This window comes from Papio anubis, chromosome 16 (assembly GCF_008728515.1).
Source record: "Papio anubis isolate 15944 chromosome 16, Panubis1.0, whole genome shotgun sequence".
Lineage (NCBI taxonomy): Eukaryota > Metazoa > Chordata > Mammalia > Primates > Cercopithecidae > Papio > Papio anubis.
The window spans coordinates 54,617,103-54,642,728 of NC_044991.1; the positions used below are offsets into that span (position 1 = coordinate 54,617,103).

At 53.0% G+C, this 25,626-nt stretch overlaps 1 protein-coding gene across 2 annotated transcripts; it reads right to left on the reverse strand.

Moving 5' to 3' along the window:
* Nucleotides 1–869: 869 nt before the first annotated feature.
* Nucleotides 870–24,268, reverse strand: MAVS (mitochondrial antiviral signaling protein). 2 transcript variants are annotated; one of them, XM_009216498.3, is made up of 7 exons: nt 24,169–24,268; nt 16,995–17,178; nt 13,481–13,655; nt 10,079–10,251; nt 9,169–9,328; nt 6,811–7,346; nt 870–5,924 (listed from the first exon to the last, which is right to left on the reverse strand). In XM_009216498.3, the coding sequence occupies exons 2-7, from the start codon at nt 17,109–17,111 to the stop codon at nt 5,460–5,462; spliced, it is 1,626 nt and encodes a 541-aa protein (XP_009214762.1). In that variant the 5' UTR covers nt 17,112–17,178; nt 24,169–24,268; the 3' UTR covers nt 870–5,459. The 2 variants fall into 2 exon arrangements, with proteins under 2 accessions (XP_009214762.1, NP_001266458.1); NM_001279529.1 differs by lacking the exon at nt 24,169–24,268 and having other exon boundaries at nt 5,460–5,924; nt 16,995–17,111.
* Between the last annotated feature and the right edge of the window lie 1,358 nt (nt 24,269–25,626).

The window sequence follows — 25,626 nt, forward strand, 5'->3', positions numbered from 1 at the left end:
ATGGAAGCAGGAGACATGCTACAGAGTTTGAATCTTGCCCAACACGGGGATTTCTGCCTGCTGGAAGGGCTCTGTCAGGGCCTAGTGGAAGCCCTTGCCTCAGTGGGGCAGACTGCTGCTGGACACACCTATCATTCATCATCACCTCTCTGGGACAGTAGTAGCAGCCAGGCACCTCCAAAGAGCTTGACAACAGAGGAACCCACTTCAGCCCCTCCTCCTAAGACAGGATCCAGCGCTACTCCAGCTCTGAATTGGTTCAAGGAGAGAGACATTATCCACAGAGGCCACAAAACCAAGAGGTGGATGCCTCATTGTTACTTCATGCTGCCTGGGAGCAAAGAGAGGGCCTTAGGCACAAAATCCTCCAGACCGACGTCTGCCCCTTGGCTTTCTCAACCTTTCACTCTCCAACTTCTATAAAGAACCTGTACAGTGGCGAGGCACCGTGGCTCACACCTGTAATCCCAGCATTTTGGGAGGCTGAGGCGGGAAGATCACTTGAGGTCAGGAGTTTGAGACCAGCCTGGCCAACATGGTGAAACCCCATCTCTAACATAAATATGAAAATTAGCCAGGTGTGGTGGCGGGCACCTCTAATTCCAGCTACTTGGGAGGCTGAAGCAGGAGAATCACTTGAACCCAGGAGGCGGAGGTTACAGTGAGCCAAAGTTGTGCCACTGCACTCCATCCAGCCTGGGCAACAGAGTAACACTCCGTCTCAAAAAAAAAGAAAAAATAAAAATAAAAAAAAAAGAACCTGTGCAGAATGAGGGGAAGCAGGCAGGGGTGAACAAGATGGCCATGAATTGATAATTACTGAAGTTGGGTGATGGGCTCATGGAGATTTGTTATTCTACTCTCTCTAATTTTTTTGGGTTTGAAAGTTCACAATAAATAATGTTGCTCAAAGGAACTATTAATAATTTGAGGCCAGTCAGGGTAAAGAGCATCTCCTAGATTTTTTTTTTTTTTTTTTTTTTTTGGTAGAGATAGGGTCTTGCTTTATTGCCCAGGCTTGTCTCAAACTCCTGGCTTCAAAGGATCCTCCCACCTTGACTTCCCAAAGTGCTGGGATTACAGGCATGAGCCACCACATCCAGCCTCCCTCATCTTTGACTAAAGTCTCATAAATCTGAGAATATCTAGCAAGGAATTAAGGTGAGGGTGTGGCACTGTTCTGGCTTCAGTCTGTCACCAGGCAGAGTCCACACATTCTTCCCAGGGGGAGAGAAGCAGTGACAGGTCTTGGGCTTTGAGGGAAATGATTCAGCAGGAGAAAAAAGGTGGAGAGGGGCTAATATGAAGATACCATTGCTGCAGGTGGCTCTGCCCCTAAGCACTGAGGAGGGCACCGGTCCCTCTGGCCCCACCCAGCCTTCACCCCAAGGTGAAGTATGCTTTCTCAGGTCCCCAAGGATGGGTGGCCAGGTCCCCCACTGGGGGTGGAGGTCTCACTCCCTCCCTTGGGTTCTGACCTCCACATTATCCGGCTGTGAGGGTGACCTGCCTGGCTTTCCCCACTAAGTGCAGCTCCCCGCAGCTGAAAGCTACACTCCCAACACAGGACTCCTGAGATTTGACACTGGCCAGTTCACACCCTGCTTGAAGCTGGCATTTGAGAGGCCTTCGGGTTGACAACAGCAGCAAGGTCGCTGTTCAAAGTAGGCCAAGTCACGGCTTTTGGGCGGCATCATTTGAAAGGTGCTGGGGTCGGCCAGGCGCAGTGGCTCATGCCTGTAATCCCAGCACTTTGGGAGGCCAAAGCGGGTTGAGCACTTGAGGTCAGGAGTTCAAGAACAGCCTGGCCAACATGGAGAAACCCCATCTCTACTAAAAATACAAAAATTAGTCAGGTGTGGTGGCAGGCCTCTGTAATCCCAGCTACTCAGGAGGCTGAGGCAGGAGAATTGCTTGAACCCGGGAGGCAGAGGTTGCAGTGAGCCGAGATCATCCCACTGCACTCCAGCAGCCTGGGCAACGGAGTAAGACTGTCTCAAAAAAAGAAAAAAAAAGAATTGGTGAGGGTCGGGTGCAGTGTCTCACATCTGTAATCCCAGCACTTTGGGAGGCTAAGGCAAGATCTCATGTGAGGCCAACCTGGGCAACATAACAGCATGACCTGATCTCTACAAAAAAATTAATTTGGCTCGGCGCAGTGGCTCACACCTGTAATCCCAGCACTCTGGGAGGCTGAGGCAGGTGGATCGCAAGGTCAGGAGATCGAGACCATCCAGGCTAACACGGTGAAACCCCGTCTCTACTACAAATACAAAAAAATTAGCCGGGCGTGATGGCTGGCACCTGTAGTCCCAGCTACTCAGGAGGCTAAGGCAGGAAAATGGCATTAACCCGGGAGGCAGAGGTCGCAGTGAGCCGAGATCGCACCACTGCACTCCAGCCTGGGCGATGGAGTGAGACTCCATCTCAAAAAAAAGAAAAAAAAATTTAATTAGCCAGACATGGTGGCATGCACCTGAAGTCCTAGTTACTCAGAAGACTGAGGCAGGAGGATCGCTCAAGCCCAGGAGTTTGAGGATGCAGTGAGTTATGATTGCACCACTTCGCCCTAGGCTGGGTGATTCTCTAAAAACAAAAACAAAAACAAAAAAACAAAAACATGGGAGGCAGGGCTGGGAAGGTCCCTCAACCCTTTCTACATGCCTTACCCAGGGTATCTCCCATAATGGCTGGTTACTGTGCTAAAACTTTTTTTTTTTTTTTGAGACAGAGTCTCACTCTATCACCCAGGCTGGAGTGCAGTGCTGCAATCTCAGCTCACTGCAACCTCCGCCTCCTGACGGGCTCAAGTGATCTTCCCACCTCAGCCTCCCACGTAGCTAGGACTATAGATGAGTGCCACCATGCCCTGTTACTTTTTGTATTTTTTACCTAGGCTCCTACTGTGCTAAAATTCTACCACTTGGGCAACAGTCTTCGCGGCTACATATTGCCTTTTTTTTTTTTTTTGAAAGAGTACCACTCTGTCACCCAGGCTGGAGTGCAGTGGCACAATTTCGGCTCAGTGCAACCTCTGCCTCCTGAGATCATGCAATTCTCGTGGCTCAGCCTCCCTAGTAGCTGGGATTACAGACGCGTGCTACCACACCTGGCTAATTTTCGTATTTTTAGTAGAGACGGGGTTTCACCATGTTGGCCAGGCTAGTCTTGAATTCCCAACCTTAGGCAATCCGCCCACCTCGGCCTCCCAAAGTGCTGGGATTACAGGCGTGAGCCACCGTGCTCGGCCCATGTTGCCTTTTCGAAATGCTTTTTTCAAAGCTACGCTGTGACGGTAATACACTAAAACTAGTACTTGTACATAAATTGTTAACTGACCTGCCCAGCATGGGTACATAACTGGGGTTTAGGGTGGGGGGACAGAGGGCTTTTTAAGATTGGTGGTGAGGGATGGGGAGTAGTACAGACAGCTTGGGTAGGGTCCACTCCTGGTTTCATGGTGTAGGTTGCTGGACTTGGAGCATGGGACGAAGAGATGTTCAGAGATAGAGGTCATTAGGTTGCTGAACTCTCCTAGGGCAGTGGAGTGAAAAGGATGTAGCAGCCAAGGCAGAGTGTAGATGCCTGGAGGCTGACAGCTTGGGGAGGGGCCAGAGTGAGCCCCACCCCCGATGGCTCTAGTTCTTGTCCCTTGCAGAGCTCAGAAATGGAGGTGGCTCCTGTGCCTTGTCCAGCAATGGCTGCCTGAAAATAACCCACAAGGGTACCCTCCATCTACTCCAATGTGTTTCTGGTGTTATTGTAGCTAATCTCCCCACCAGTGGGTGAACTTGGGATGGGGGAACCTGGCTGCTGGGAGTGGAAACACCCTAGAGCCTCCACCATGTACGGCTGCCCAGTGGACACACCTCTCTCCCCAGCAATTTCTCAAGGCACAAGATAAAGTAAGGGGCAAATACAAAGATAAAGCTGTGAGGCAGGAGGGTCTAAGTCTGCCTCTAAAGGAGTAGCCAAGGCTCCTGTTTCTCTGCATTTTTTTTTTTTTTTTTTTTCTTGAGACAGGGTCTCACTCTGTCACCCAGGTTGGAGTGCGGTGGCACGATCCTAGCTCACTGCAGCTTCAAGCTTCTGGGCTCAAGTGATCCTCCCACCTCAGCCTCCCAAGTAGCTAAGACGACAGATGCACCAGCACACCTGGCTAATTTTTTAAACTTTTTTGTGGAGATGGGGCCCTGTTGCCCACCACGCCTGGCCCCTCAACACTTAATAGTGATAATAACACAATTCCAACCCTTGGTAAATGCCAGGACTCATCCTAAAATCTACATCGATAAACTCCTTTAATCCTCACAACACTGGGAAATACATATATATACTCATCATCCTTTTACAGGTGAGAAAACTAAGGCACAGACAGATAAATCCCTTGCCCAAGGTCACAGAGCTGGTGAGAGGCAGGGCAGGATGCAGGCCTAGGCTGCCTGTGCTGCAGAGCTGCACCCTGGACCACTGTGCACTCTGCCTCTCATGCCCTCAGCTCTACTAGGTTGGGCAGGAGAGAGGTGGGAGAAGCAGTTAGTGGCTACTTGCTCTGGGCCAGGCACTTGGCAAACACCTGTAGGTTCAATCTCAGAACCACCCAGTGAAGAATGAGCCAGATACTCACTGTCCACGTGGAGAAGCAAAACCAGAAGTCTGACATCCGCCAAAGCCACACAGCCCAGGAAGTGAGGGAGCTGAAATCCAAACCTCTGCCTGAGCTCTGCCCGCCAGGTGTCTCCTCCCCAGCCCACGTAGGGAGCTGAAGAGAATGAAGACCAGAGGGGAGGGAAAGAGGAGGCTAGAGAGGAGCTCCAGAGGTCTTCCTCAGGCCTGGCACCTGCCCCTGGCTTCTCTGAGGTCCACAGGAACCTCCAGACCTTCCCAGGATTGCCCAGCAGGGGAGGGGACCCAGTGGGGCAGGAACCCAAGGCAGTTGGGCTCCTGGAGAGCAGCCACCCTGCCGCTCCTGCCTGCCTCAGTGCAATGGTCTCAGGCTGGGCTGCCAGGGTGGGAGCCAGGTCTTGTAGAGTCGCCCACACACCTGCCCTGAGGCCTTCGGGGACCAATGCAACAGGAGAAGCATTCCCGAGCACCGTGTGCTCCAGTGATCCCTCCTGATCCACCTGGGCCAACGGGGCTGAGGCCTGGAGGAGGAAGCTCCTCTGGAGGACATGGATGATAACCTGGATTTCCAGTGGGGAAGGTCTGGAGCACTGGGGGCAGCCCAGGACCCAGAAAGCCAAGGACGGGGACCCACACAGGGCACAGTGGGAACAGAGATGCTGCTCTAAGGACTTGGTTCAGCCAAAGCACGTGCTGCAGGCAGGCCTGCAGTCCCTTAGCTCCCTCTGACCCAGCCTCCACCATCCCCAAGAAAGGGACAAGGGGCTTCGGAGAGGGGCAAGTTGTACTGCAGGAATGGAGCAGATGAGTGGTGGGAAGGGCCCAGGGCTTCACTAGTGCAGGCGCCGCCGGTACATCGCCACCAGGAGAGTGACTACCAGCACCCCTGCCACAGCCGCCTGGAGCCACAGAGCCCCAGGTGAGGGCCTGTGGCGTGGCACCTCCCTCTCCTGGAACTTCTGGTCGATGTGTGGCCTGGGGCCACCCTGCGGGTCCGCAGGTGGCCCAGGGTTGCCCTCCATGAGCTGGATGCTGGGGTTCTCAGCCACGTGGATCCCAAAGGTGCCCTCGGACTTGTACTCATTCTCCTCTGGGCCATGGCAGGGCCCCATGCCCAAGGAGGTGCTGGCACTGATGGCAAGATCCTCAGAGCAGCCTGAGAACTGGCTGTCTGCCTGGGATACCAGTATGCCAGGCTTACTCAGCTCCGACTCAAAGCCCCCATTCTCAGAGCTGCTGTCTAGCCAGGCTGAGCGGCCTCCAGCGGCGCCTGCAGGTGTTGGAGCTGCTGAGGTCTCCTGGGAAAGAAAGGAGAGCACTGGAAGGGACTGGGGTTGGCAGGGAGACGAGCCTAGTGGGGCGGTGCCATTCCCAGGCCAGGGCATGAAATAGCACTCCAACCCCTCAATTCCCAGTCCATAATGCCCCTAGGCCACCTTTTCTTGGAGCAGTGGGGGAAGAGGGGACCAAGGACCTGCATCAATGGTGGCCTCCTCCAGGGCAGCCTTTCCCTATTCCCTGGCCTGCCTGTGAGCTCATGCCCACCTGGAAGCCCTTGGTAGGGTGGGGCCCCATCCTGCACTGACATCCTGCCTGGGCCTGAGAACTAGAGAGCAGCCACAGGGTCAGAGGCCTGGCCATGTGCCCATAGGGCCATATGGACTTGGCTCCTCCCAGCAGACAGCCACAGCTAGAGTCAGATGTGAGGCTTGGAGCAGGCAACGATGGGGGGCTGCTGGGTCATAGTGGCTGCTCAGGTGGGACTGCGTTCTGTAAAGCCTGGCCATGGAGGGGCACGCCGGGCATCCTGGTGGCGAAGAGCAAGGCAAGAGGCAGATGGGCCACTGTGCTGTCCCCCTCACTGCTTCCTTATATTCTAAATGGCACTGTTCGGCTTCACTAGGAGCTACGAGCCTTAAATGAACTTATGCACCTGACCAGTGGGTGCCCCCTGTGGCTGACCCTCCTGAGATGTCCAGACTTAGGAGCTCTAATGACTGTTCCTCCTGGAGAACATGGTGTGGGGCCTACATGAGGCTGGTTCTGTATACCTGCAAGGAGAGGCCATAGAGCAGCCCAGGCTGGAGACAATGCAGACTGGGAAGGGGCCAAGGCTGGGGCCAGGTGGGCAAGCTCTCCCGGGGGAAGGGGCGTGGATCCCTGCCAGGAGGGGCAAGGACTTACCTCAGTTCTGCTGCTCCTGTCAGTGGGGACTGTGCTGGCAGACACCTTGGTGCGCACCATGCTAGTAGGCACTTTGGATGGCACCATGCCAGCACGGGTTGAGTTGATGGGCAATTTGGATGGTGCTGGATTGGTGAACACAGAAGGCACTGCACCAGGGGGCTTTGAGCTAGTTGGCAACTTGGAGGGCACTGTGCTGGCAGATGCTGGGTTGGCAGGCACTTTCGGGGCCACTGTGTTCACAGGCATCAAGGTGGTAGGCACTTTGGAGGGCAGAGAGTTGGCAGGTGCCTCTGCCCCACTGGAGCAGATGATAGGCTCAGCCTGGTCACTCTCTGCACCCTGGTCACCCTCTGCAGCCCCTGCAGAGGCCAAGCCAGGGGATGAGGAGGAGGAGGAGGAAGAGGTGCCAGTAGATACAACTGACCCTGCATGTCCAGGCAAGCGGCTTGCCCTGGGGGTGGAACGGGCCAGGGGCTGGAAGGAGACAGATGGAGACACAGGCCCACGGGATGGTATGAGGCTGGAGGTTGCACCTGCAGGTGGCAAAACACAAGTGGAAACACAGACCCAAAGACCGTTACCTTGAGGCCTGGAGAAGGGTCCCTCTGCCCCAGGTTTCACGGTCCCTACTGTGTCTAGGCCTCCAAATCTCCTGCCCTTGAAGGAGATGCCACAGTCCCTTTAGTCACTGCTTCCTGGCCTGAAAGCCCAACAGCTGCCCTCAGTCCTTGACCTGTAGCCCTAGGTCTGTTCTGGCACACAGTGAAATGGTACCTGGGAACTTGAAGATCATTATTAATTATTCTCTCCACTTTTTCCTCTCCCACCTGGGAAACCTCCCCTCTCCTGTGTCCATTTTTTCTACCTTGACCTTAGCCTCATGGAATCCTGAACACTTCCCCCATTGCTGTCCCTCTCCAACCACCACGAGTGGATCAGGGTGAGGGGTGGCAGGACGGCGCATGCAGAACGGCTCATACCAGCCAAGAGGGCTGGCCATCCCAGAGGCTTGGGAAGAGAGGCAACAGGGACAAAGCCACCCCTGGGAGGCTGCCTGACCTGGGTCGGGGAAGCAGGGGATAGCAGGTAGTGATGGTGTATAAAGGCAGTTGCAGCAGGACTCTCCACGGAACTCGGAATGCACATGCCAAGCCCCACAGCTGGCAAAAGTCAGGGTGATTCTGATGTACACCTCCCCCACGGCAATCTAATACCACAGAATCTCATGGGACCTGTGTCTACAAACATACTGAAACCTAAGTGCCCTCTGCCTCCATGGTCTACAGCAACTCCTGAAAGGCATCCCATGGCCAGATGACACTACAAAGCACAGACAGGTGCTTGGAGCAGTTTGGGGATGACAAAAGTACTAAGATGACGTCTCCCAGCCTTTAACTGCTCATTGTCTTGTGGCTGTCCCAGGGCACTGAGGGCTGACTGGGCACCAGCATCATGTGGAACAGTTTGGGAAGTAGGAAAGAGACATGCTAGCCTGAGAGGTCCAGATGGACAACTATATATTTCTGAGGGGGAGCACTGAGGTCTGAAGTTGGGTCCAGGCCACTGGATGATGAAGAAGTCTGGGAACTGAGAAGTTTTCATGATTCACTGGGAACTGGAGATCTCTGCGGTAAGGCAGTGCCTAAAGGCTCCCCTGCCAACAGCTGATGCAGCCCTGCACTGTCCCTTGCCCACCGCCCTCCAGGCCCTGGCTGATCCCCACAGTCCCTTTGGCAGAGGGCAGAAATGGCCCGACTTATCTCACTTACCTCCACCTAGCCTCTTTGCACTGTGCCTGTCAGTCCTCCCCTCTAGGGAGGGAGTCTATTTCCCTACTCCTTGAATCTAGGCTGGCCTTATCACTTGCTTTTGCCCACAGAATGGGCCATGGGGGACACTGTGCCAGTTTTGAGCCCTCTCTCTCTGAGAACTCTGCCCAGCTGCCATGATGGGTTTGTGTGCTGGAGGATGAGAGACCACATAGAAGAGAACCAAGGTGCAAGGCCAACAGCCAGAGGCAGAACTTATGTATATATCAGTGAGTACTTGAGAGGAAATTCAGTCAAGACCAGAAGAAGTGCCCAGGTAGGTAGCCCAAATGCCTGACCCACAGGATCATATGCTAAATAAATGGCTATATTTTAAGCTACTGAAAAAAAACAAAATTGGAAAACTGTATTTGTTACACAGCAAATGCTAACTGATACACCCGCTAAGGAACTGGTTTGCTTCCTGGGTTGAACTCCCTTTATTCCCACCTTGTCTCCTGTTCAAGGAAGCCAGAGGGGCAACTCTTAATTCTCACCTTCACTTGAGAGATCAGAAGGACCCTATAATTCCAGATTCCATGCATACCTTTTGTGTGGGTACTGCCCAGTTCTGTGTCCTGCTCCTGATGCCCGCTGGAGGTCAGAGGGCTGAGGGCTGCCAGGTCAGAGGAGGGCTCCAGGGGGCCACCATCTGGACTCCTTGGGATGACTCTGGGGTTGAGTGTCTGTGGGGCTTGCTCTGAACTCTGCAAGAGGGAAAATATGATTAAGGCAGTTGCCTCTCCCAAGAGCTTTCAAAGGGCAACTTGTGCTCTTGGGGCATCTCCTATAGGTCTCAGCCCACACCATGGAGCACAGGAGCCAAGGGAGCCCTTGTCTGGGTTCTGGTAATTCCCAGACCCTCTGTCCACAGGTGTCCTTGCATCTACCTCACAGAAAACACAGCATCGCCGGGCGCAGTGGCTTACGCCTCTAATCCCAGCACTTTGGGAGGCAAAGGTGGGCAGATCACCTGAGGTCAGGAGTTCGAGACCAGTCTGGCTGACATGGCAAAACCCCATCTCTACAAAAACTACAAAAATTAGCTGGGCACGGTGGTGGATGCCTGTAATCCCAGCTACTCCGGAGGCTGAGGCAGGAGAATGACCTGAACCCAGGAGGCAGAGGTAGCAGTGAGCCAAGATCGCTCCACTGCACTCCAGCCTGGGCGACAGAATGAGACGCTGTCTCAAAAAAGATAAAATAAAATAAAATAAAAACTGTGCTCTCCCAGCTGGTTGGTGACAGAGGATTAGGGCTGCCACAGGGTAAAGACGTGGTCAGCAGTCTGGAAGCTGGTCTGGGGCAGATTGCCACTAAGGAAGTCCTGGGGTTCTGAGCAGAGATTAGGCGTGAATTATAGGGGACAGGAGAGGGTTTCTGGAAGGCTCAGTGGGCAGAAGTAGGCAGATAGGAACACAAAAGCAGGTGGCTCAAGGTGTCCTATGAGGACAGACCTCTCCTGGGGAGTCTGGCGCCTGGGTCTCCTGGACAGGCATGGGGTAACTTGGCTCCTTCTCTCTGTAGCCGTTGTAGGGGATACTGTGGGCCGCAGCAGGTGTGGGGGGCCCTGGCCCCTCAGCAGGAAGTGACGGTGGCTCCAGTGGGTCTGGGGGACGGTCCAAGGTCCCTGGAGGACAAAGATGTAGTGATATCAAGAAGGAATCTGGGCTGGGCATAGTGGCTCATGCCTGTAATCCCAGCACTTTGGGAGGCCAAGGCGGGCGGATCACAAGGTCAGGAGATCGAGACCATCCTGGCTAACATGGTGAAACCCCGTCTCTACTAAAAATACAAAATTATTAGCCAGGTGTGGTGGCGGGCACCTGTAGTCCCAGCTACTCAGGCTGAGGCAGGAGAATGGCATGAACCCGGGAGGCGGAGCTTGCAGTGAGCCCAGATCGCACCACTACACTCCAGCCTGGGCGACAGAGTGAGACTCCAACTCAAAAAAAAAAAAAAGGAATCAGGGGCTGGGCATGGTGGCTCATGCCTGTAATCCCAGGATTTGGGGAGGCCAAGGCAGGTGGATTAGGAGGTCAGGAGTTCAAGACCAGCCTGGCCAATATAGTGAAACCCCATCTCTACTAAAAATACAAAAATTAGCAAGGCATGGTGGCATGCACCTGTAATCCCAGCTACTCGGAAGGCTCAGGCAGGAGAATTGCTTGAACCTGGGAGGTGGAGGTTGCAGTGAGCTGAGATTGCGCCACTGCACTCCAGCCTGGGCAACAGAGCAAGACTCCGTCTTGGGAGAAAAAAAAAAAGCCAGATGCGGTGGCTCATACTTGTAATCCCAGCACTTTGGGAGGTCAAGTTTGGCGGATCACCTGAGGTCGGGAGTTCGAGACCAGCCTGACCAACATGGAGAAACCCCATCCCTACTAAAAATAACAAAATTAGCCAGGCGTGGAGGCGCATGCCTGTAATCCCAGCTACTCGGGAGGCTGAGGCAGGAAAATTGCTTGAACCCAGGAGGTGAAGGTTGCCATGAGCCGAGATTGCACCATTGCACTCCAGCCTGGGCAACAAGAGCGAGACTCTATCTCAAAAAAAAAAAAAAAAAAAAAGGAATCAGGGACTACAGCGAGGCTGAGGAAGGAGAACCACTTGAACCCAGGAGGCAGAGGTTGCAGTGAGCCAAAGTCACGCCACTGCACTCCAGCCTGGGCAACTGAGCAAGACTCTGTCTCAAAAAAAAAAAAAGAAAAAAGAAGGAATTGGGGGTTCTCCTCATGATGAAAGAGGCTTGGGTGCTCTTGGGTATACCCCCCGCCCCAGCCATAGGTCGAAAAGCTGTTCTGATATGGGTCCACTCCTCAAGAGTGACAAGCATCACTTGGCAAGGGGGCAGGAGTGGGAGGGAGACAGCAGTTGGAGGACAAGGTAGCAAGGAAGGAGGGGGAGTGTGGGGGGGGGGCCTCATAGGCCTGTAGCCACCCACACCGTGTCAGCAGTCACTCTTCTCTGTCCCCAGGCATCCTGGGACCCAGTGGCTTTCTCCTGCCCATGATTGTCATTGCTCACTGACCCCTGCCCTGATGCTGCTGCCTCAGCCCCTCCCCTTTGCCACCACCCCTCATCAGGCCCTACCACAGCCATTGTATTGTATTCAGGGGGTCACTATTTTTTTCTTTTTTTTTTGAGGCGGAGTCTCACTGTCGTCCAGGCTGGAGTGCAATGGCACAATCTCAGTTCACTGCAACCTCCACCTCCCCAGTTTAAGCAATTCTCCTGCCTCAGCCTCCCAAGTAGCTGGGATTACAGGCTTGCACCACCATGCCCAGCTAATTTTTTTGTATTTTTAGTAGAGATGGGGTTTCACCATATTGGCCAGGCTGGTCTCGAACTCCTGACCTTGTGATCTGCCCGCCTTGGACTCCCAAAGTGCTGGGATTACAGGTGTGAGCCACTGCACCCAGCGGGGGGAATCACTATTAATCTCCACACATGAAGAGTCACATTTAAAAAGAAGGAAGGAAAAACAGGAAGAGAGGAGGGGAGGAAGGGAGGGAGGGAGGGAGGAAAAGCGAGGAAGAGAAAAAGGAAAGAAAAGCAAGCATGAGAGCCAGACGCGGTGGCTCACACCTATGATCCCAGCACTCTGGGAGGCCGATCGCTTCAGCCCAGGAGTTCGAGACCAGCCTGGGCAACATAGTGAGACCTCATCTCTAAAAAATATTTAAAAATTAGCCAGGTATAGTTGCCCATGCCTGTAGTCCCAGCTACTCTGGAGGCTGAGGTAGAAGGATCACTTGAGCCCAGGAGGTCAAGGCTGCAGTGAGCTATGATTGTACCACTGCACTCCAGCCTGGGTGACAGAGCAAGACTCTGTCTTTAAAAGGGGTGGGGAAAAAGGAGAAAGAGAAAGAAAAGATAAACATGGATGTCCCACAGCTATAAATGTGACCAGGGTCTCGGGGGTTACCTCTAGTTTGAAATATAAATAGGGCTGGCTTGATTTTTCTTCCCAAGTCTTGTCTTTTTTTTTTTTTTTTTTTTTTGAGATGGAGTCTCGCTGTCGCCCAGGCTGCAGTGCAGTGGTGCGATCTTGGCTTACTGCAACCTCTGCCTCCCTGGTTCAAGCAATTCTCCTGCCTCAGCCTCCCGAGTAGCTGGGACAACACGCCCGGCTAATTTTTTGTACTTTTAGTAGAGACGGGGTTTCATTGTTTTAGCCAGGATGGTCTCCATCTCCTGACCTCATGATCTGCCTGCTTCAGCCTCCCAAAGTTCTGGATTACAGGCATGACACCCCGCGCCCAGCCTCTTCCCATGTCTTGATCTCACTCAGGATCAAACTCAATCTCACCAGATCCCCTCCAAGCACTCAGAGTGGCAGGGACACTGAGAGGGACTTAAGGAATAACTGGGCAGTTGGTAGAGGGCGTTGAAGGCTCTCAAGGTAAACCAGGGGACGGGAAGAGAAGGTGGAGAGAGGGAGGATGAATGAGTAGGTGGGGGAGAAGAAATGAGGAAGGGTGGGAGGCGAACGCTACAGCCATGAAAGTTAGAGGAGACCCCATGTGCTGGGCATACAGGAAGTGCCCAGCCCAGCTCAGTACTCAACACGCATCGTCCCGCGGTATCACCCACTGCAGCCCCCCGCGGCAGATGCTGCCATGAACTTCATTTTACAGAGGAGAGGCCTGAGGCTCAGGGAAATTAAGGGACTTGGCCAAAGGGACACAGCTGGTAAGTGGCTCAGCCTGGATCTACACCCAGGTTTATCCATCGCTTCACAGTGATGAAAAAGAGGATGACAGAGAAAGGCAGGAGGTACAGGGAGAGGGGAAGGGAGAGCAGAGGCCAGGGAGCAGGCCAGGGGTCCAGGAGGAGGGCCAGGGCAGGACGCTTACGAGGCTGGTAGCTCTGGTAGACACAGGCCACTTCGTCCGCGAGATCAGCTAGCTCACAGTCCCTCAGCGCCGCAATGAAAGACTCAACCCAGCCGGGCCGCCGCTGAAGGGTATTGAAGAGATGCCAGAGGGTGTCCCGGTTCCCTGAGAGTGTGCAGGTGGCCCGCAGTCGATCCTGGAAGACACAATGCCACTGTCCTGCTCAAGCCAGGCGGCCCCAGCCACTTACCCACCCAGAATGAAGCCACAGCAGGGGGGTGGGGCACCAAGAAAGCCAGAAGAGCAAGGCGGCCACATGAAACTGAATCAGAGCCCAGGACAGGGCCAGGTATGGAGTGAGGAAGAGCAATTAGCAGCCACATCAATAAAGGCAGCTGCTGGAAACTGACAATTAAGTATGTCCTGGACTCTTCATTAAGGGCTTTACATGTATCATCTTATTTAATGCCATTATTATCCCCACTATACTAATGAGGAAACTGAGGCTTAGCAGAAGCAAAGTACTATAGCAAAGATCCTACAACAGTGGGGCAGGAATCCAAACCCAGTTAATCTGATACAAAAGCCTTGGATTTATATGGCCCCCAGGGCAAAAAGAAAGGTTTGGATTAGGAGAGAAGGAAAAGGTAAATAGCAAAAGTATGATGAAAGGGGCAAAAGAAGGAAAGGGAGGGGGCCGACAATAAGAAACAAGGAAGCTGAGAGTGCTGGGGAGATTCTGGGCAGATGACAGTGGCTGCAGTTTTTTTTCTTTTTTCAAGACTGAGTCCCGCTCCGTCGCCCAGGCTGGAGTGCAGTGGCACGATCTCACCTTACTGCAACCTCTGCCTCCTGGGTTCAAGCTATTCTCCTGCCTTAGTCTCCCAAGTAGCTGGGATTACAGGTGCCCACCACCACACCCGGCTAATTTTTTTGTATTTTTAGTAGAGATGTGGTTTCCCCATGTTAGACAGGCTGGTCTCAAACTCCTGACCTCAGGTGATCCGCCCACCTTGGCCTCCCAAAGTGCTGGGATTACAGGCGTGAGCCACTGTGCCCAGCCCTAGAGTTTTTATGTCTATCTGAATTCCCACATTAAAAACAAGCAACCAGATAGCAGAAACAAAAACCCACAGAATCCTGCAGGAGCTAGATTTTTAGAAAAAGGAAAATAGCCAGGCGCGGTAGCTCACACCTGTAATCCCAGCACTTTGGAAGGCCAAGGATCATGAGGTCAGGAGTTCGAGACCAGCCTGACCAACATGGTGAAACCCCGTCTCTACTAAAAATACAAAAATTAGCTGGGCATGGTGGCACGTGCCTGTAATCCCAGCTACTCAGGAGGCTGAAGCAGGAGAATCGCTTGAATCCAGAAGGCAGAGGTTGCGGTAACCCGAGATGGCACCACTGCACTCCAGCCCGGAAGACAGAGCCAGACTCCATCTCAAAAAAAAAAAAAAAAAAAAAAAGGCCGGGCGCGGTGGCTCAAGCCTGTAATCCCAAAACTTTGGGAGGCCAAGACGGGCGGATCACGAGGTCAGGAGATCGACACCATCCTGGCTAACACGGTGAAACTCCGTCTTTACTAAAAAATACAAAAAAAGGCCGGGCGCGGTGGCTCAAGCCTGTAATCCCAGCACTTTGGGAGGCCGAGACGGGCGGATCACGAGGTCAGGAGATCAAGACCATCCTGGCTAACACGGTGAAACCCCGTCTCTACTAAAAAATACAAAAAAACTAGCCGGGCGAGGTGGCGGGCGCCTGTAGTCCCAGCTACTCGGGAGGCTGAGGCAGGAGAATGGCGTAAACCCGGGAGGCGGAGCTTACAGTGAGCTGAGATCCGGCTACTGCACTGCAGCCTGGGCCACAGAGCGAGACTCCGTCTCAAAAAAAAAAACAAAACAAAACAAAAACAAAACAAAACAAAACAAAATATTGTACCACTGCACTCCAGCCTGAGTGACAAGAGCAAGACTCGGTCTCAAAAATAAAAATAAAGACCAGCCTGGCCAACATGGTGAAACTCTGTCTCTACTAAAAATAAAAAACTAGCTGGGCGTGGTGGCTTATGCCTGTAATCCCAGCACTTTGGGAGGCCAGGCGGGCGGATCATGAGGTCAGGAGATCGAGACCATCCTGGCTAACACGGTGAAACCCAGTCTCTACTAAAAGTACAAAAAATTAGTCGGGCATGGTGGCAGGCGCCTGTAGTCCCAGCTACTCAGGAGGCTGAGGCAGGAGAATGTTGTGAACCCGGGAGGCAGAGCTCGCAGTGAGCCGAGACTGCGCCACTGCACTCCAGCCTGGAACAGAGTGAGACTCCGTCTCAAAAAGAAAAAAAAATACAAAACTAGCCAGGTGTGGTGCCATGCGCCTGTAACCCCAGCTACTCAGGAGGCTGAGGCGCGAGAATCACTTGAACCCAGGAGGCGGAGGTTGCAGTGAACTGAGATCACACCACTGCACTCCAACCTGGGCAACCGAGTGAGACTCTGTCTCAAAAAAAAAATTTTAAAGAAAATAAAACCCACAGAAAATATTTACTACAAAACAAGATATCCCTATAAACCCCAAAATACAAGAGGGAGGGGCAAACCCCAAACAGACCTGCATACTAACACGATCTGTGTGGGAGGACACCAGAGACAGCAATGGGGCTCCTGAGAAATCTGAGGACAGGAGGCCCCAAAAGAGCCAACAGGTACCCTCTGGAGCACAGGGGTCCAATCTGAGAATAGCAGCTACAACGGGGAGGGGTTGTGCCCGTTTCACCAGCTAGTGAGTGCCAGGGGCCTGCAGCAAGTTCTGTTGGGGCTAGAGCGACCTGCCTCCTGCCAGCTCTCAAACCTGAGTCCCAGCGCTGTGCCAGGACAGGGCCCCATGACAAGGAGAATGGAATCAAAACTGAGCAGGACAAGGAAGGGCAAGAGAGATGAAGGAAATAGGAGGTTCCAAAAAAAGTGGGCAAGTGGACCAGAGCCAGGAAATCTCAGAGAGCCAGTGCCATGTTTTTGAGCAGTGTACAAAAACAACACAATGGGGAGTTCGGCGAAGTCAGCAATGCCACCCCGAGCCACACTTCATCCAAAAGTTAGAAAAGCAGCAACGGCGCTCACGCCTGTAATCCCAGCACTTTCAGAGGCTGAGGCAGGTGGATCACGAGGTCAAGAGATCGAGACCATCCTGGCCAACATCGGGAAACCCCGTCTCTATTAAAAACACAAAAATTAGCTGGGCGTGGTGGCACACACCTGTAATCCCAGCTACTCGGGAGGCTGAGGCAGGAGAATCACTTGAACCCGGGAGGCGGAGGTTGCAGTGAGCCAAGATCATGCCACTGCACTCCAGCCTGGCGACAGAGTGAGGCTCTGTCTCAAAAAAAAATGAAAAGCAGCAAGGACAAGGAGCAAGACACAGAAAGAGGCAGAAGGAAGGAGCCAGCCCTGGCTTGGGTGAGGAACTAGGATAGGGCTGAGCTTTGAATTCCACAGTCCAGCCCCCAGGCCAGTATCCGGTTGTTACTTCCCTTGCTCACCTGGTCTCTTGCTGTGAGGCAGGGCAGGTAAGGCAGAATCTCTACAACATCCACATTGCAAAAATTGCTGAAATTGCGGCAGATATACTTATAGGTCTTGTCTTCAGCAAACGGCATTGCTGCTCAGATTCTAGAGAGAGGGCTCTGGCCCCATGAAGGGTGGATGGACTGAGAGGAAACGAGACTGGAAGAAAACAGAATCACACATGACAACAGGGTTGGGAGTGGGGCTGGACAAAAGGCAATTCTTTCTGAACTTTTTGGAATTTTTGTTTTCTTTCATCTTGAATTTTTCTTCTTTTTTTTTTTTTTTTGAGACTGAGTCTCATTCTGTCGCCCAGGCTGGAGTGCAGTGGCGCGATGTCGGCTCACTGCAAGCTCTGCCTCCTGGGTTCAATTGACTCTTACCTCAGCCTCCTTCCCCAGTAGCTGGGATTACAGGTGCCCACCACCATGCCCAGCTAATATTTGTATTTTTAGTAGAGATGGGGTTTCACCATGTTGGCAGGCTGGTCACGGACTCCTGACCTCAAGTGATCCACCCGCCTCAGCCTCCCAGGTTTGGAGATTACAGGCGTGAGCCACCACACCCGGCTTTTTTTTCTTTTTCTTTTTCTTTTTTAAGAGACAGGGTCTCAGGCTAGGCACAATGGTTCATGCCTATAATCCCAGCACTTTGGGAGGCCAAGTTGGGGGATTACCTGAGGTTGGGAGTTGGAGACCAGCCTGACCAACATGGAGAAACCCCGTCTCTACTAAAAATACAACAACAACAACAAATTAGCTGGGCATAGTGGTGCATGCCTGTAGTCCCAGCTACTTGGGAGGTTGAGGCAGGAGAATTGCTTGAACCTGGGAGGCAGAGGTTGCGGTGAGCCGAGACCACGCCATTGCACTCCAGCCTGGGCAACAAGAGCAAAACTCCATCTCAAAAACAAACCAACCAACCAAAAAAGAGATGGGGTCTCACTCTGTCACCCAGGTTGGGTACAGTGGTGCAATCATACTTCACTGCAGCCTCAAATTTCTGGGCTCAAGCAATCCTCCCGCCTCAGCATCCCAGGTAGCTGGAACTACAAACTTGAGCCACTATGCCCAGCTAATTTTTATATTATTTCTAGAGACAGGGTCTCATGATGTTGCCCAGGCCTCAAGCGATCCTCCTGCCTCAGCCTGTCAAGTAGGTCGGATTACAAGTGCCAGCCAATGTGCCCAGCCATCTTTAATTTATTTTTTTGAGACGGAGTCTTGCACTGTTGCCCAGGCTGGAGTGCAGTGGTGCAATCTCGGCTCACTGCAAGCTCAGCCTCCTGGGTTCACGCCATTCTCCTGCCTCAGCCTCCCCAGGAGCTGGGACTACACGCGCTCGCCAACACGCCCAGCTAATTTTTTTTTTTTTTTTGAGACAGAGTCTTGCTCTGTCACCCAGGCTGGAGTGCAGAGGCGCAGTGTTGGCTTACTGCAAGCTCCACCTCCCGGGTTCACTCCATTCTCCCGTCTCAGCCTCCCCAGTAGCTGGGACTACAGGCACCCGCCACTACGCCCGGCTAATTTTTTTATATTTTTAGTAGAGACGGGGTTTCACCTGTGTAGCCAGGATGGTCTCGATCTCCTGACCTCGTGATCCACCCACCTCGGCCTCCCAAAGTGCTGGGATTACAGGCGTGAGCCACCGCGCCCGGCCACGCCCAGCTAATTTTTTTGTATTTTTATTGAAGACGGGGTTTCACCGTTTTAGCCAGGATGGTCTCGATCTCCTGACCTCATGATCCGCCCGCCTCGACCTCCCAAAGTGCTGGGATTACAGGCGTGAGCCACTGCGCCCGGCCGCCATCTTTAATTTCTTTAAACATCCTATTTTATTACTGCCTGGGTCTCTCCAAAATTCCTGCAGAAGCCGGGCGCGGTGGCTCACGCCTGTAACCCCAAGACTTTGGGAGGCCGAAGCGGGTGGATTACGAGGTCAGGAGTTTAATTCCAACCTGGCCAAGATGGTGAAACCCCGTCTCTACTAAAAATACAAAAAAATTAGCCGGGCATGGTGGCGGGTGCCTGCAATCCCAGCTATTGAGGAGGCTGAGGCAGAGAATTGCTTGAACCCAAGAGGTGGAGGTTGCAGTGAGCCGAGATCATGCCACTACACTCCAGCCTGGGTCACAGAGTGAGACTCCATCTCAAAAAAAAATTCCTGCAGAATTTGCTAAAAATGAATTGATGACCACCAGCTACTCAAGAAGCTAGGGCAGGAGGATCGCTTGAGTCCAGGTGTTCAAGGCCAGCCTGGGCAACACAGCGAGACCCTGTCTCTAAAAAAATAAAAATAAAAATAATTGATGACCAAAAAGAATCAGATCCAGAATACCTAGGGCCCATTTCTTCCCTGCAGGGTGGTCAGCACTGGGGAGGTCTGCATGTACCCCTAGCACATGTGGTGGAGGATCTGTATGTGACCCTAGTTTCTGTGCCTATAAATGTCCTGACTCTAAGGCCCTCATGCTGATAGCAAGAGGGCTATACCTAAACGTGCTGCTGCTTGGGGACACACTGAAAAAATAAAAAGCGAACCCCAACATGATAATACTAGGATCATCCTACTTTGAAGAAGAAATTGAGGTACGCTTGCTAGTTAGTAGAAGAGGAAAGAACTGAGATCTTCAGGTCAGCTTCTTTCCATGACGTGGCTGCAGGCCCACCATTAAAGCCTGCTACACATACATTCTGTTTTTTCTTTTTTGAGACAGAGTTCCACTCTTGTTGCCAAGGCTGGTGTACAATGGCTCAATCTCGGCTCACAGCAACCTCCACCTTCCGGGTTCAAGCGATTCTCCTGCCTCGGCCTCCTGAGTAGCTGGAATTACAGGCATGTACCACCACACCTGGTTAATTTTGTGTTTTTAGTAGAGACAGGGTTTCTTCATGTTGGTCACGCTGATCTTAAACTCCTGACCTCAGATGATCTGCCTGCTTTGGCCTCCCAAAGTGCTGGGATTACAGGCATGAGCCACCATGCCTGGCCCACATACATTCTTAAGATAGGAGACTGAGTTCCATGCCTTGAACTCACTGTGTGTCCTGGGCAAGTTAACAGTTTCCAGACTTCCTCACCCTTAAAATGGCTCAGATACCTTGTTTTGACAATACAGTAATGCAGCCTTATAAGCTTTCTTTTTTTTTTTTTTTTTTTTTTGAGACAGAGTCTCCCTGTCGCCCAGGCTGGAGTGCAGTGGTGTGATCTCAGCTCACTGCAGCCTCCATCGCCCATTTTCAAGCAATTCTCCTGCCTCAGCCTCCAGAGTAGCTGGGATTACACGCACCCACCATCATGCCTGGCTAATTTGTTTGTTTGTTTGTTTGTTGTTGTTTTTGAGACAGAGTCTCGCTCTGTTGCCCAGGCTGGAGTGCAGTGGCATAATCTCGGCTCACTGCAACCTCTGCTTCTCGGGTTCAAGCAATTCTCCTACCTCAGCCTCCCGAGTAGCTGGGATTATGGGTACATGCCACCATGCCTGGATAATTTTTATATTTTTAGTAGAGACGGGGTTTTGTATGTTTTAATGTTGGCCAGGCCGGTCCTGAACTCCTGACCTCAGGTGATCTGCCCGCCTTGGTCTCCCAAGGTGCTAGGATTACAGGCGCAAGCCAACGCGCCTGGCCAATTTTTGTATTTTTTAATAGAGACAGGGTTTCACCAACGTTGGCCAGGCTGGTCTCAAACTCCTGACCTCAAGTGATCCTCTTGCCTTGGCCTCCCACATTGCTGAGCCACTGTGGAAGCTTAATTGTTTTTTCTTTTTTTTTTTTTTTTTTGAGATGGAGTTTCACTCTTGTTTCTGAGGCTGGAGTGCAATGGTGCGATCTCAGCTCACTGCAACCTCCGCCTCCCGGGTTCAAGTGGTTCTCCTGCCTCAGCCTCCCGAGTAGCTAGGATTACAGGCATGCGCCATCATACCCAGCTAATTTTGTATTTTTAGTAGAGACAGGGTTTCACCATGTTGTTCAGGCTGGTCTCAAACTGCCCACCTCAGGTGATCCGCTCACCTCGGCCTCCCAAAGTGCTGAGATTACAGGCGTGAGCCACCGCGCCTAGCAGCTTAAAAATTTTTAAGTGCCTCAAATATAAGCAATTGCTGCCAGTTGTTTATGTAGGAGTTACCACAATTTGCAATTATAGATGTATTTGCTTGTTATTTTTTTGGCTCCCCCATCAGGGAGTGTTGCAGGGAATAAAAGAGACAAGGTCTATGCCACATCCAATTTATATTCTAATAGGTTGGGACAAATAACACATCAGTAAATTAACACCCAAATAAGAATTCCAGATAGCAATAAAGGTTCTAAAGAAAATAAAGCAGGTGATGAGACAGAGCCCCTGGAGACAGGCGTGCTACTTGAACTAGGGGGTCAAAGAAGCCTTTCTGAACTAGCATTCAGAACACAGTTGAGCCATTCTCAGGCTCTGAGAAGATTGGTGCTTTAGGCAAAGGGCATGGTAAATGCAAAAATCCTAAAATGGGAATGAGCTTGGCATGTTTGAAGAACAGAAAGCAGGTCAGTGTGGTCTAGGTTAAGAAAGCTAGGGATGGCTGGGTGCAGTGGCTCACGCCTGTAATCTCAGCACTTTGCGAGGCCTAGGTGGGTGGATCACCTGAGCTCAGGAGTTCGAGACCAGCCTCGCCAACATGGTGAAACCCTTTCTTTACTAAAAATACAAAAATTAGCATGGTGGTGGGTGCCTGTAATCCCAGCTACTCGGGAGGCTGAGGCAGGAGAACTGCTTGAACCCAGGAGGCAGAGGTTGCAGTGAGCCGAAATCGTGCCCACTGCACTCCAGCCTGGGCGACAAGAGCAAAACTCCATCAAAAAAAAAAAAAAAAAGCAAGCAAGCAAGCTAGGGAAAGGGGCAGAGATTGTCAAGGTCAAGGAGGTGGCAGGGGCCACTCATGTAGAGTGCTATAGGAAAGGACTCTGGGTTTTAGTTGGCGTGAAACAGGGAACCACTGGAAGGTTCTGGCAGGGAAAGAAGAGGATCTGATTTGCGTTAAAGACTTCTCTGGTGGTTGTGAGGACTTTGGAGGGGCCAGGATGAAAACTGGGAGACCAGTCAGGAGGCCACAGCCCAGGAGACAGGATGATTATGGTCAGGATGGGAACCACAGAGATGGAAGGAGGCAGCCAGATTCCTGGTGTTTTGAGGGTGTAGGAGATAAGGGAGAGAAAAGAAGGATGACTCCTTGGGCACTGGATGGATGGAAGGTGCCCTTTTACCAGGCCAGAGAAGCCAGGGGAGGAGCAGTGGCTCAGAAGGAACTCCAGAACTCAGTTCTGAACAAGTGAAGCTTGAGATGCTATTGGATTCCAAGTGGGTTGTCAGGGAGGGAAGGAGACAGGAGAGGACCAAATGGGCATCAGGCAGGCATGAAACCTCTCTCAGGAGGCAGTGCTGCAGAGCAGACAACATCTAAAAGCTGCTGGGCCACCAGACCCTCCTCACAGGGGAAACAGTCTTGTCACTGGCCTCAGAACCTCACATGCACGACTTGCTTTGCCAACCACCAGGTGCTGCTGCATTCCTCCTGGGGCAAATACTAATGACAGGTCGGGAGAGACAGGAAGGTGAGGTGGGGGTCCTCTGAGCCTTCAAGAAATAAGCAAAGAACAGCTCTGTGGGAGTTAACAGACTCCTTTCTCGGCCAGGCATGGTGGCTCATGCCTGCAATTCCAGCACTTTGGAAGGCCAAGGCGGGCAGATCACTTGAGATCAGGAGTTTGAGACCAGCCTGGCCAACGTGGTGAAACCCAGTCTCTACTAAAAATGCAAAAATTAGCCAGGCATGGTATCAGACACCTGTAATCCCTGCTACTTGGGAAGCTAAGGCATGAGAATCTCTAAACCCAGGAGGCGGAGGTTGCAGTGAGCCCAGATTGGGCCGCTGCGCTCCAGCCTGGGCAAGAGAGTGAGACTCCATTTCAAAAAAAAAAAAAAAGACTCCTTTCTCCTTCCTTTCTCATGGCATCAGCCAGGTACCAGGAGGCAGTCAGATGAAGCACTCTTCTGCATTTCAGCCTAAGCCACAGATGGAGGAGAAGGGACGATGTGGCCCAACCAAAAGGAAAGGAAGCCCACATTTGTTCACATTTATGGAGGGCGCACTGCAGACAGGCACATCCTAAGGTTCTTTCAGTTAAACCTTCCCCAATCCCGTGACAGGGAAAGTGATGCCAAAGGCTAGCACAGGATTTGAACCCAGAAACTGCTGCCTTACTGTAGCCAGTCATAAACCTTGCAGGGCACAGAGACCCCTGCAGCAAGAGAGACCCACACAGTCACCTGCCTTCAAGCCCAAAGAGGACCCAAGGTCACTTGGTGGAGGGGAGGCTGAGGGTGCACTTGGGAGGAAGCAACATTTAGTACAAACATTAACCCTGCCCTCACATGGCTGCCACAGGCCCCAGGTCGCTGGCTGTCCTCCTAGATATTTTTGAGGCTTCACGGCTTCCATACAGAGAATGCCTTTTTCGTGTTTTTGGTTTGTTTCATTGTTTTCCTGGCACCTCCTTCCCATCTGAGAAGGAAGGAGGTGACAGAGTGTTCCCGATGCAGCAAAGTTTCCGACCTGATTGTCCAGAGGCTCTGAGTGCATCCCGGAAATAAATACCCACCCCCACCAAAGGCACAGGCCTCACAGCCTCGGATCGGATTCCTGGGCGAGACCCAGGTCCGCTGAGGGCGGGGAGGCTGTTCTGAGCTGGTGTCGCCGCCAAGAACTGTCCAGACCCAGGGGAGGGCAGCAGCACTCGACCTCAAGGCGCAACCAGTCGAGGCTCCGCCCCACCTTAGCGTCACCCTGGGCCCGCGGGCGCAGGAAGAGGTCAGCGGCCGCTGCCCGTCCCCTTCTAGCCCTACTTTTCCCCTAGCCGGAGCAGACGCCCAGCGCCACCCACCCCCTTTTCCCTGGATGCTGGATGCGGCGCCTGGAGCCCTCAATGTTCCCGAACCCCGTGCGCCACAGGGCCGACTCTTCCGGAGCCCCGCGCGCCCTGTCCCCTCCTGGGCCCCCGCGGCCCCAGGCCCAGGGCGTCCCGGCGGACTCGGTACTGCTGCTGCAGCCACCTTCCCTAAAGGCGTCCGTGCGTGCTGAGCCGAGAGAACCCATCGCCCGGGCAGCGATCTTACCTCGAGTAGCCCCGACCCTGACACCTGGCGACAGCCGCCCGGGGCCCAGGACCCCTCCCTTAGCGAGGGGGCGGGGCGGGCAGGGCGCGCGGCTATTGGTCACGTGGAGGGGCAGGGCTACTCGGCCGCGCGTGGTTGGCTGGCGGTGCAGGCCGCTGCGCGGCGGGGGCGGGCACTGGGCCTTGGTTTGCTGGTCGAGAAGCGCTAGGCTGGGCACCGAGAACCGACCTGATTTTCTGCTGAGGGCGCGTAGTCTCGAGCAACTTCCAGGGGAAGTCCAGTGTCCGGCCAGAAAGCAGGCAGGCGGCCGGCCTCGAAGTCCTCAGGGGGCTGAGAATTCCATCCCCACGCTTCCCAAGTGAAACAGCCCCTCCTCCCGCCGGTAGCTTTGACGGGTGAGGGTCTTCGTGTCTTTCTCTCCTGCATCCCCATGGCCAGGCATACAGTGAGTGCCCAATAAACGTTGGGTGACGCTGAAGTCACAGGGGCAAGGATGCCTAGCCTAGAGACACGCATGCTGGGCCTGTGGGAGTGGGAGTGGGCGGGGGACTGCCAGGCAGGTAGGCGCAAGGCAGGGACGCCGAGGTTGGCTGGCTGGCAGGCTGGGTATGGGTTGGGTGCTGCGTGGGAGAGGCCTCTTACGCCCAAGGGCCTAGGACAGGTACCTCCCGCAGTTCCTGCCATCTGCCTCGCCCTTCCTCTTCTGGGGCAGAGGCCAGCACTTATTGAGCACTTACTGCCTTCCAGGCACAGGGCCTTCTATTTTTTTTTTTTTTTTTTTTTGAGACAGAGTCTCCCTCTGTCGCCACCACGCCCGGCCTCAAGTGAGATTTTATTACTGTACTTTATATCCCTGTGAATATTTCACAACCTTCAGCATTTACAAAGTATACTTAATCACACCTGAACTGTAATAAAACCAGCTCTGCCTAGTTTAGCCAAGAGGGCATAAATGTGGATTAGTTCAAGAATCAAGCCTGCCTGCTCCCCACCGGGCTCTAGCAGCTTCATATCTAATACTTCCCCCCCCCACCCCCCGACGGGGTTTCTTTCTGTCTCCCAGGCGGGAGTGCAGTGGCGCGATCTCAGCTCACTGCAAGCTCCGCCTGCCGGGTTCACGCCATTCTCCTGCCTCAGCGCCCCCGAATAGCTGGGACTACAGGCGCCCACCACCACGCCCGGCTACTTTTTTTGTATTTTTAGTAGAGACAGGGTTTCACCGTGTTAGCTAGGATGGTCTTGATCTCCTGATCTCGTGATCCGCCCGTCTCGGCCTCCCAAAGTGGGATTACTACAGGCTTGAGCCACCATGCCCAGCCAATATCTAATTCTTTCGGGAAGAACATTGAAAGTGTGGGTGCGGGCTTCCAAATGCGGCTATCACTCCTGTCTTTGCTGGACCTCAAAGAGCATTAAAACAATCCCACTGCCTGACTAGGTGGTTCCCTGCCACCTGTC

What these genes read in the sequence shown, in the direction of transcription:
- MAVS (XM_009216498.3), bottom strand. Translation starts at nt 17,111, where the DNA reads ATGCCGTTTGCTGAAGACAAGACCTATAAGTATATCTGCCGCAATTTC. An exon ending in CGCCAGACTCCCCAGGAGAG is followed by an intron (nt 9,329 to 10,078) that starts GTCTGTCCTCAT and finishes TCCCTCTTGCAG; the next exon opens with AGTTCAGAGCAAGCCCCACA. An exon ending in GGGCAGTACCCACACAAAAG is followed by an intron (nt 7,347 to 9,168) that starts GTATGCATGGAA and finishes TGCCACCTGCAG; the next exon opens with GTGCAACCTCCAGCCTCATA.